General features: G+C 38.0%; 1 protein-coding gene across 2 annotated transcripts in view; it reads left to right on the top strand.

The window, feature by feature from the left end:
* The window catches only part of LOC117291099 (tubulin delta chain-like), a 150,032-nt gene that overhangs the window by 21,066 nt on the left and 116,939 nt on the right, over positions 1-12,027 (top strand). Inside the window, exons 2-4 of one of the 2 annotated variants that reach the window (XM_033772627.1) lie at positions 2,308-2,395; positions 3,799-3,919; positions 5,312-5,407. In XM_033772627.1, the coding sequence (XP_033628518.1) occupies positions 3,831-3,919; positions 5,312-5,407 (185 nt within the window). In that variant the 5' untranslated portion in view covers positions 2,308-2,395; positions 3,799-3,830. The remainder of the gene's footprint in view (positions 1-2,307; positions 2,396-3,798; positions 3,920-5,311; positions 5,408-12,027) is intronic. The other variant, XM_033772625.1, reaches the window with a different exon arrangement.

The raw sequence follows: 12,027 nt of genomic DNA, 5'->3' as shown, positions 1-12,027 counted from the left end.
ATACTATTTCTGAATAATGCTCAGACGGCGGCATTTCATCCCAATTACCACCAGCATCGTCAAGGGTGGATCCAGAAAATAACTTATTATTTTTTGTTTAATTTTTTTTTTTTTTGGGGGGGGGGGGCAAATCTATTAAAGATGGAGCATGCAAGTGGGGAACAAGAAGCCTTTTACGGCAAGGGCTCGAGAAAATGTTTGCATTCTAGATGCTTTGTGGTTCAATCTTCGGGCCACTAAGAGGCATAATGAATGGAACAGAACATAAAGCCTTTAAAATGTGACCAGCAGTAGAACCTTTTGGGTTAACTAACAGCATCTTCAGGTGGGAATCTACGACACAAACTTTGGGAGCAAATCTGTCAAAGAGTTAACATGTGAGTGTTAGTCCTTTACGACATCAGTTCACATTTACTTTGCACACATACAATATTCCACAAAACCGTCTTAACCTTCCCATCAAAACAGAACTCTGTTTCCACCTGTATTCATCAAGTCCATGTAGTGAATGTGGGAGATATTTTGAAGGAGATGGATCAGCTGATTGTGCTGCTCTCATGCTTCTTAAGATTTGGGCATCTGGATACCATCTCTCTGTTTTGATGACATCTCTCTGTTCAGAGATTCTTTGATTCCTCTTTTTGTTTTTTGACCTACGCTTGTTTCGTTTTCCTGCGCATAGCCCATCTCTGCTGCTGTCTTGTAGTATCCTCCTATCTCTCTTGTAAAACTTGTTAATAGTGTGAGACTCTATTATTTGTGAAGTGTCTCAAAAGCTTTGGCGATATTGCTTTTTCTAACCCACGATGTATCGTCAACAAAATATCGCGATACTGGATGATATCGCAATTTATTTCCAAATTTCAACATCTCAAGAAGCTAGAATATATTTTAAATATCCAATAAATTCATTTGAGGTATACATTATTTGTGTGTATCTGTCTACCCATGGTGTGAAAACCAGGGGCCGATTTCACTAAACTTTAAATCAGTCGCAAACAGCCAATATCAATCGCAAATCGTGAAATCAGTCGCAAGTTTGGACGGATTTAAAAAACTGGTTTCACTGAAGTCGGACGTTTTGAAATCCTTCGCAGGCCCGTCGCAAGCCCATCGCAAATGGGCGAATTTGCGATTGATTTTTGCGGGCGCTCTTGAGTAGACGCAAAACTCAAATCCGTAAAATTCAACGGCAATGCTGTACATGAATAACGCTCGTGCTCTTTGCATGCAAAAAAAAGAGAACGTATTTTCTGTGACAGAGAACAAACCCATCCGATACATTGCAGGCGCACTCGTCGTTGGCACAGTTAAATTATTGATTTTTAGTGGTTTGCTTATTGTAACACTTTTGTTTTTGAGTATTTTGATCGCATGCACATTGTGTGGTCATGATAAACTGCAAGATACATGTAGCTGCGTTTTTATTATTTTTCTGACATATTTCTACCATTGTGTTTACATCACTCACAGCCCAGGCAAAGTCGTAAGTTTTCCTTTATTTAATATTTATGATTCTTCATTTGATTGTCTTACTACACGTTACGAATTGGCTGTATTTGCTCTTTGCTAAACTTTGTTCGATGGTTTTTGTGGCACATAATTCTGTGTGGCTGTTCTTTTCAGATTAAACCTATATATAGCTATTATAGCGCTTTCCTGCATCCCAACCAACGAGGCCGATTTTCTTGAAAAAATGGCAGACGTTCTTTCTAGTTTTCATGCAAAACTGCTGCGATGAAGGGTCAAAGGTCAAATAATCCTGCGAGAGCCTCGTTCAAGGTGAAGGTTTTTATATAAATCCATCGCAAATAAAATCGGTCGCAAAAATACCTTAGTGAAATCGAAAATGCAGCCCGTCGCAACTGCAAAGGATTTTGTGGTTTGCGTCGCGCTTGCGTTCAATTTAGCGATGATCGCAAAACAAAGTTTAGTGAAATCGGCCCCTGGGCCTACTATAGTTACACACACATTTAAAGTGTCTTTCAAAGGCACTGGACACTATTGGTAATTACTCAAAATAATTGTTAGCATAAAAACTTACTTGGTAACAAGCAATGGAGAGCTGTTTATAGTATAAAACATTGTGAGAAACGGCTCCCTCTGAAGTAACTTAGTTTTCGAGAAACAAGTAATTTTCTACTAAAATATTTGAATTTGATTTCGAGACCTCAGAACTAGATTAAGCATCTGAAAGCACACAACTTTGTGTGACAAGGGTGTTTTTTATTGCAACATTGTCTCGCAACTTTGATGACCAATTGAGTTCAAATTTTCACAGGTTTGTTATTTTGTGCCTATGTTCAGATACACAAAGTGAGAAGACTGGTCTTTGACAATTACCAAAGGTGTCCAGTGATGTCTATAAAGTGTCTACTGCGCATAGATAATTTGGGTAAGCTCGTTAGACACTTTAAATTTAAAGTCACCTGGAAGTGGTATTTTTTCAAAATAAAGCTTTTGTCACTAAGATATGTGTTTGGATGAGTGGAATGTGAATAATCAGTTAACTAAGGCTCTAAAAAAATTGGTTCTCATTTTATTTACAAATTTAAGAGTAGGCCTCGACCCGAGAGGGCCTTGCTCATGACGTCAATCGAGGCGCGATATTTGAAGAAAAAATGTATAGTCTTGCCCTGAACACTACGTCTGGGTATCTGATCGGTATGATGCCTACGTACAGAACTATGGTCGCGGAGCAGACTGCACGCACTACGGAGGGCTGCTGTGCGAATGGTCCACTCTGATTACCCTGCACGGTGAATCACAAGCTAAAAACATGCCCTCAAAGTTCAAACTACCCCGTTTGGCAAACGCTCCTCTAGGTTTGTCACGTCTTTCAGGTACCTTCTTTGACTTCCCACTCTGGAAAAGTTGTTGGGATGGCGTCATGTTTTAGAATAAATTTTTTCTTCATGTCACATGTGTGGTGTATTACGGATTTGAAACACAACGGCGTGAAGTGTTCGCTGCACATCGCTGAAAAAGCTGTCGGACCGGACCAATATTGCTCTAATGAGTCTGACTTTCGCAGCCCACAACCGCCCATACTTGGGATCTGCAGAAAAACATGCAACCTGACCCCATATTTAGTTGCATCCAGCAGCAATACACTTGGTCGGCATTGCCGGAAAAATGCAGTACAAACTCAGGATTTGGATCGTACTGCACTTTGCACGTGTGTTTACTCTACATATCCATTTGACCTTACTCCCATTATTCGAACGAGGGACACTACAGTCCCTCCACCTCCAAGAAGTGTGTGGGGTCCACCCAACTGAAAGGGAATGCACATTTCCTGTCCACCATGTTCGGGGTCAAAACTTGCACACAGGTGCAGTCTGCCGTGCGCATGTAAGACGCACGACGTGCATATCTTGCATTGTGTTAACGCTATGCAGTCAAGATGGGGAGACCAAGAAGTACATAAATTTATGTATTGCGTTGAACACCTGAATATATGCTTACGCACGGCAGCAGACAACACTGTGAAGATACGATAAAAATAGGAATTTTGTAGGGAGCTTTCACAAACAAATGCCGGATTTAAATTGTGAGGAGTATATGACGACCAAACCCACTGCACAAAAATGTATGCTGCCATGGAATGTGAATCTGTTGAAATAAGTGGCTTCTTGCCGAATAGGTTTGAGTTATGAACCTTTGAAAATGTTCTGCCCCAGTTAGTGAAAACAAATCAAAACAATAATGTGAAATGTGTTTTCTGTGCATCCCTGCTTATGCTTAGCAAAGATGAAAATATACCAGTATTTGAAAATGGTTTTGTCTTTGATACAGGTACACATACAGTGTAGCTTATTTTGCCCGGCATGTCTTCAGTCTTTTTGCCAGTTGGACAGTGTGGTAACCAGATTGTCAAAGAGTTTTACAAAACTGTCAGTCATCTGCAAAGTCAGAGGTGAGTATTAGTAGTGATGATAAGAGGACAAGTACTATATTGGTGAACTTAAGTTACAAGTATCTTAAATGGCTGTTTCTAGGGGCTATTGTTTTAAAATCGCTAATCTCAGATTGTTGCCATTTTGTTGTAAATGTGCCTTTATATATAAGAGGAAACTGGCTGCCACCACTGTTTATCGTAGTATTTGGCTCAGTGGGAACTATGGGGAGCATGGGGTGTACAGGTATATTGATCGTCAATTATGTTTCAAAAAGATGCATTCTTGCCTGGACCGATACTTCCAATGTGAAAGATAAAATCACATTTTTAATCAAAATGTAGTTTGGGGCCTGACGTGCCTGACTTGTTTGTAGACTACATTTAATATAGGGTGACAAATCTCCAACACTTATTACATGTAATGGCCCAAAACCTAATCCATCCCGGAAAAAGGTCACAGGTTCAAATCCTGCTCTAACAAATTTGTCTTTTAAACCCTACAGTTCTTTTCAGAACCACCCCAACTCATAGAGATAGTCATTACATGGTGTTATCGCAGACATTTCCATATCAAACCCCATATTAAGCAATTAAATCACAATTTTCAAAGCAATTTTATTCACAATTGCTGAAGCTTACCTAACATGTTGCTGCATGAATGCCACGTTGAAAAACCTAAGCCGCAGCATTTTGTTGGCTGTGGATAATATTCCCCAAGGTACAACCTTTAAAAAGTGATTACATGTATAATGAGACTATGGCTAATTCATGTCTTTTAGTCTTACCGCCATAAAAGCTGTGTTTTATCATGTCTTTTATCAATGGACTCTGAAACCCTTGAGTTTGTAACTTTGTGCTCATTAAAATTCAGACAGTATCTTTGGCACCTTACAAGTCGAAATATGTCATGGTATTTATGCTGTGGAATAATCTTTTAGGACAAACTTTATGGCTGTAGTATTAACGTGGTACAGGCACTGACAATAAAAAGAGATCGACCATTTTGTTTGTTGAAACGAAACAATTTAAGATAGATTTGATTGAAGATTTCTTCTCCTTAGGCCGAGCCTGGTCATCTCTAATGGGAATAAACATGATGAAATCTTCTCTGTAAATTGTTTGTAAAATCACGAACAATACAAGTGAGAGGTCAAGCTACCATGTAAGGATCTTGTAACATTGCAAGCATTTGCTGAATAACACAAGCAAAAGGTTGTTGTAATGACAGTAATGTCATTCATTGAGGTTTTTAAAGGCATCCTTACCCCTTCGTTAGAAATCTCCCATGGTCTACTGCCTCAATCTCAGGGTCTGGATCGTAAATATCAACCATACATGTAGTAACTAACAAACCGGAACAGTTTCAAAAAGGACAAACACAAAACATCTATTTATTTTTTATTTTTTTAGACCTACCTTTGCAAGTGAAGATGGAAAGTGGAGATGTATCAATATTGATAGTGAAGCAAAGGTCGTAAATAACTTCTATCAAACCAATAAAAGATGGTAAGTTGTTCAAAATCGATACTTCTGTTGTTAACTCTCTTTTTTAAACACATCAGTGTTTGTTTGTTTTTTTGTTTTTTATTTCCAAATATCGCAATAAATAATCATAAAACATACAAGATAAAAGAACAAAAGGGTAATACAAGGAGGGCACCAGGAAAAAGCCTAAGCTTATTCGGAGCCTGGACCCTTTAAAATATAGTTAATTGGTTTTACTTTATAACAATTATAACAATGTTGATTGATGAAATAAAAGTACAGTGAAAGGTATAACGCATATATACAGCAAAAATAGCACAACAATATTTGTTTGTAATTAAACTGTTTTTAACATTTTTTTTTTTGTGCTATGCAGCCTTATATTGAGAGTTGATAACAAAAAGGAAAATTAACAGAACATAATTATTTAGGAAATTACAAAACTAGATAATTTGGAATGGATAATCATGGTACGCGTGTAGTTAGGCGCGCGGTCCATTTAGGGCCGGTTCGGCAACCATCCACGATTGCCGCAAATGATTATTTTACAGAGGGTCAATTGGTTGAGTTTCGGGATGCAATCGTTTCCAGAGATTATAGAAAGACTTACTGAGGTGAAACACAAAAGAGTTGGCACTTGACTGTGGTTTACAACTAACAAAAGAGTTCGCCTACACCAGGCTTTCACTGACACTTCCACCGCTAATCCCTCTCTAATCCTCCACGGCCAGGAGTACTGGTAACAATGGTTTGGTTTTGGCTAGGTGTGTGTACGCCCAGGTAGTAGTTTTTTCTTAGCATCATGAATGAACATATTTTTGGGGGCAAAACACGGCTTTTAACATCGTGTTGTGTAAGTCGAAAAAAATCGGGATTCTTGATTTTGAGAGGTAGACCCGAACGGAACTCATAAAAATATTTATTAAATAAACAAGGCTGTTTCAATTGATAAGGTGGTTAACGGATCGCGGTGAACAATTTTCTACCGCGATCCGCTGGGAAAGTTTGGGGAAATGGAAATTTCCCATTTAGTTTGTTTTGACGAACTTTTGGTCACATTATCTAGACTATATAATCTTATTGAATTGGATGTTTGTTATCTGATGTGTACCTCGGGTTCATTACATTATTTTTTAGCAGTTCTTTTAGTCCAGCCCGCCCTGATTGTTGGTCGGGAGGGTTATTAGTCGGATCGTAAGTTAAACCAGTCATTTCAATAAATTAGCTCAGTCAGTTTTATAACTTTTCATTCAATTCGTTGTTCTTACTAGTTAAAACCATAAGTATTCTATTTACATGTGGGTAAATGGTCCAGTTAAACAAAAATAAAAAACCACAAGCCTGCTGTGTACATTTTCACGTTTTCTTTTAAATCAAATATCAAAGATTAGTTTGTTTTGAACCCAAAGTTAAGTTCATTTATTTTTTTAGTCTAAGAAAATCTCATTGATCATTATGTATGTGGAAGCATTTTCGCCTGGCACCATTTAGTTTAATTGACGTTATTAAACAAATATTTGAATTAAAATAATGACAAATAACACAAAATAAAAACTCTCTCACACTGCGGTGCTGTTATGAACTAATTTATTTGAGTGTCACTTCTGAATTTAAAACAAAACGAACTTGAAACTACATTTACTGGTACTTCTTTCTAGTTACTATTATCTACGGTTTCCACAAGCACCCGTTTTCTTTTTTCGTAACGGGCTCGCTTGCAGCATTCGTTGAGCGCTTCCACGGTCTTACTTTTAGAGTCTGTGTACCAGTCAGAAAATCCAGTAAATTGCATCTTGGCTTGATGGAAAATGCTGTTTATGATGACTCTGTCGAGCTGGGGGATTTTGCATCGCTTGTTGTTCTCATCTCTAGAGTTTCCAGTGACATTTTTGATGGCCAGTTCTTCTTTTGGTACCTCTCTTTTCAAGAGGCAGACACATAGCAGTTTTCCCTTTTCATTGTCTGATGCGTTGCGACGTCTTTGCTGCACTTCTCTCAACATGGCGTTGTAATCGGCAACAGAACGCACCAGAGTTTCACTTCCACCGAGTAGATAGGTGCCAGAATCAGGGCCCGCCATAAGTTTTGCCGATTGCGGTTGTGACGGAGTTGTGTCCACAACTGTTTCTAGTTCGGATGACGGCACTGAGATAGGTCGCATGAACTGATGGGCTTGGGTTGATGGACCTGATGGACGGCCTTGGGTTGATGGACCTGGCGGACCGTCTAGAATAGACGGACCTGGCAGACGGACTGGGACTGGTAGGCCTGTCGGGCGGACTGGGGTTGATGAAACGGACGGAGTGGGTGGATTTAAAAGAGATTTAACATGATGCGTCTTTGTAATGAAAAGTGATTCAACTATTCATTTATAATTTCACAGATTTGTAATATTTATGTTACAGATTTTCACCAAAATCGGACTCCAAATTTATTTATACTTTTCCAGGAAACAAATTTATATTAAAGCACGAGATTGTCTGATCAACCTTGTCTGATCAACCTTAAACATAGAGAGTTTTATCTTCAACTTACAAACGGGAAGGGTATAAACAAAATGTTCTGATAATAAGATCTGTTAATTTATTCCAATTAAGCGTAAAACAAACAAGTACACACACATACATTATGTATTTTTTATTGCAGTCTTTTTATTAATGCAATGGTATTTCTTCTTCAATGCCAACAGTATGTTTAAAATTAAAAGTATTCAAAATTAAACCTTCTGACGAGGACGTACTGATTACAATCCTATTTGCAGATCACACCCAAATTCAACAACCTGGTCATACGTTTATTAAAAACATACACATTAGTTGGGAAACATTCTTAGTTGGTCACAACCAACCAAAAATTGAGTTTGTCTCGAACGCTCAAATCGAGTATACATGTACATGATGTACCCATGTGAGGTACATTGACGTTGCCAGCGCTAGGCGAAGCAAATACATGACAAAAAGAGGTAAAGTAGAATGTGAGGTTATACTTCATCGTTTTTCACGATTAAAAAAAGTATGTGTGGTATCTTTTGACGAGTATTTTAGAAATGGAAAAAACACAGCGCAAAAATAAAGCGTTAGAACATTTTAGTTTTTAAATTCATATTCATAGTCCACAACCAAACAGTCAAAAGCTATAATCCCAACACAATGGACAGTAATCCGATTATAGCCCCTTTGTTCGGACTCCGGACGACCAGACAAGCTCAGCGCACTGAAGCGTTTGAAGAACCTATCCCCCAATCGTCTCACAACCGCTGCTGAATCGTTTGCTACTGTAATCGTTTGACAATCGTCTGATGGTTGCCGGACCGGCCCTAATTGGACCGCGCGCCTTACAGGTGGTGTCATTTTAAACGCTACTGGTTATAAGTAGGTTTTTCAAGTATTTTTTAAAACTGTGAACAGTTCTAAATGAAGGTATTGGGATGAGCTGATTCCAGAGTAGGGGGCCTTGATGTCTGACTGTTTTCATAAATAAAGTGGTCCGAGCCTTTCCAATATGAATTTTAGTAGCTGATCTAGTGTTGTGAACGGATGTCCATATTTCGTGAAAAGATGAGTCTTATGTTACCTGGTAACAAGTTAGATTCAAACTTAAACATAAGGACCCCAAGATGATATTTATTTAGATGAAGTTTAAAAATATTGAGTGTTTTAAATTGCTTGAAAATGGGTCAGTGTGCTCTCTCAAGCTAGAATTGGTTATTACTCTCAAGGATTTCTTCTGTACGATTAATAGATTGTTCAGGTAAGAAGCATGAGTATTTCCCCAAGCTAGAATTCCCTATTGAAAGTGGGGCAATGCCAGCGTATTATGAATAGAGAATAGCACATTCCTAGGCAGAATATGTTTAAGTTTACACCCAAAATTTGGGAAACAGATGTGTGAATCTTTTGTCAGTGAGACTTCCAAGTAAGGTTGCTGTCGATTATAACACCTAGAAATCTAAAAGAATTAACTTGGCTATTTTTAGAGTTGTTTATAAAAAATATTGATGTTGTCATCTTTACATATATTTGAAAATAACATAAAGCAAGTTTTCTTTTCATTAATTGATAGTTTGTTATATTTAAACCACAATGAAACTTTTTGCAATTCTGAGTTCATTACTGAAACTGCCTCCTTTAAGTTACTATGACTAAAGAAAACATTGGTGTCATCAGCAATAAAGGATAACAATTTCAAAGAATTACAGATATCGTTTATATATAAAAGAAAGAGTATTGGACCTAGAATTGAGCCTTGAGGTACGCCTCATTTGATAGTTGTAGGTGTAGAGTCATAATCTTTCCATTGAACGAACTGTTTCCTATCAGAGAGTTAGCTTTTGAACCAGTCCAGGGCCTTCCCCTAATTCCATACCTCTCAAGCTTTGAAAGTAAGATAACATGATCAATAGTGCAGAATGTCTTTGAAAGGTTAAAGACCAATCCTATAGTGTGGTTAGATTTATCAATAGACGAAGTGATTTTGTCAACAAAGTCTATAAGTGCCATTTGGGTTGAGAAATTAGAACGGAAACCATACTGGGAGTTATGCAGAATATTATACTTAGTTATAAAGGTTTCAAGAGGATTAGCAACCAGGCGCTCAAGCAATTTGGAGAGACATGGTAATATAGAGGTAGGGCGGTAGTTGCATATTAATTTAGGGTCACCTTTTTTACACAAAGGAATTACCTTAGCCTTCTTAAAATCATGTGCCACAATTCCTGACACCAGGGATAGGTTAAATATTTTCGGCCCAGCAATGTTGGTACCAGTCTTTATAATAAGATAGCTGTCTAATTTATCATGGCCAGGACTTTTGTTAGACGATAAACCATCAATACATTTCAGAAGTTCACTTTTAGTTATTGGGGTAATAAAAAGAGAATTAGGATAATCACCTTCGATAAAATCAGTAGGGTTATGTCTTGAATCCGGAATCTTGGATGCCAGGTTAGGACCAATATTTGAAGAAATCGTTAAAATGCTCAGCAATGTGTCTTGGGTTGCCAGATTGATTTCAACAGACCCTTGGTCATCCAGAAATTGCGCACTGATTTCTTACATTTGAATCGTTTATATGGAACATGTCTATCAAACACTTCATTTAATTTTGTGTAGTATAGCGCTTGGCTATGGGTTGGGTCCTGAGTCTAGGCTGAATAAAGGTGTAGAGGACGAACGTCTTACTCGGTTAACAGCTGACTCAAGACTGCCTCGTGGCTGGCCTGCTCGCACAGTCCAGCCACTGACACGCTTGGGTGACTTTATTATATTCAATACGTATGTCTACAACATAATAATGTACATCACTACACTCCTCCCCGGGCTTTTTTTTTTTTGTGAGGGAGGGTGTCAAAAACTCAAAAATAATATCACAATAAATGTACATTTTTAAGGAGAAATCAGAATGCAAATTCAAACACAAGTTCAGTGGAACACCTATTGCAAAAATGTCTAATCTTCTCGTCTCAAAAATTAAAAAAATATATCACAATAAATGTACACTGTATAAGTTGAAAAAGAATGACAATAAATACAAATTTTGCGGAACACCTGCTGAAAAACATGTCTTCCTCTTCTATTGTGTTCCTACTTTTCTAACAACCTGGTTAGAGAGTGAAAATTTTGCGGAACACCTACTGAAAAACATGTCTACTTCTTCTCTTTTCTAACAACCTGGTTAGAGAGAGAACACAGGAAATCAAAATAAAATATCTTTGAAATTGGCTTGGGGTCATGACTTGACCTCGTTTTCATCTGACAAGATATAGATCTAATGAAACAAAATAGTGCAACAAAATATAATGTCTTATGCAACATACATGTATATACAGTTTATAACACATCACTTTATACAGATCAGTCGGTCTGTCCACCTTGAGGACATAGCAAAATAAAGGGAAAACGTTTATCTTTTCCATTTCCCCACATGCCAATTTAATGTTTTAAAAGCATGTAAGCGTCCAAAATGCGTTACGTTAATGCAAGCCTACTTCACATCAAAATTATGTTTTTCTTTAAACACTGAGGTGAATCTCACTTTGGCTTAACGCTTTTATATCGGAAAATACAGTTTTTAAAAGAAAGTCTTGCATAGAGTTTAAACTTGTAGATTTTGTTCACCAAAACTGTCCAAACTTTTTTAATGTAAAAACTATTGATTAGAGGATACGTAGCTTGGTGTTCTTCCATGTCCTAAGTAGATCTACTGGTGATGATCCCTCTGATGATATTGAAGTGTTGGCATTGTAGCTAGCAGGGATGCCGAATACGAATGCTTCCAGGAAGATATGATGCATCCGTTCCAAATACAAGCCGGTCTGGGGGGGGGGGGGGTCTGCTGTCAGTGGTCAGCCTCAGAATCTCCACAATGCATGGTGGCCGGCAAATTAAGATCGACTGCCCTTTTGTAAATGATTTGATGCACCCCCTTGAACAAGAGCGCAGACCTTTGATTTTGTCCAGCACAAGCCGAATCAAAAACTCTGCTTTCTTACTGAAGTGGGTGCTCTTCGGATGGAGCCATCGTTACCAAGAAGGGCATGTCGGGGTCGGTCATGTCGCTGACGTCAATCTACTTATTCCTTTATGTAGATTGGACTATACAAACATTATACGTTGACATTTGTCCAACTTGGCTTTTATGCC

Source organism: Asterias rubens, chromosome 6 (genome assembly GCF_902459465.1).
Source record: "Asterias rubens chromosome 6, eAstRub1.3, whole genome shotgun sequence".
Taxonomy (NCBI): domain Eukaryota; kingdom Metazoa; phylum Echinodermata; class Asteroidea; order Forcipulatida; family Asteriidae; genus Asterias; species Asterias rubens.
This window is presented reverse-complemented; position numbering and strand designations above follow the sequence as displayed.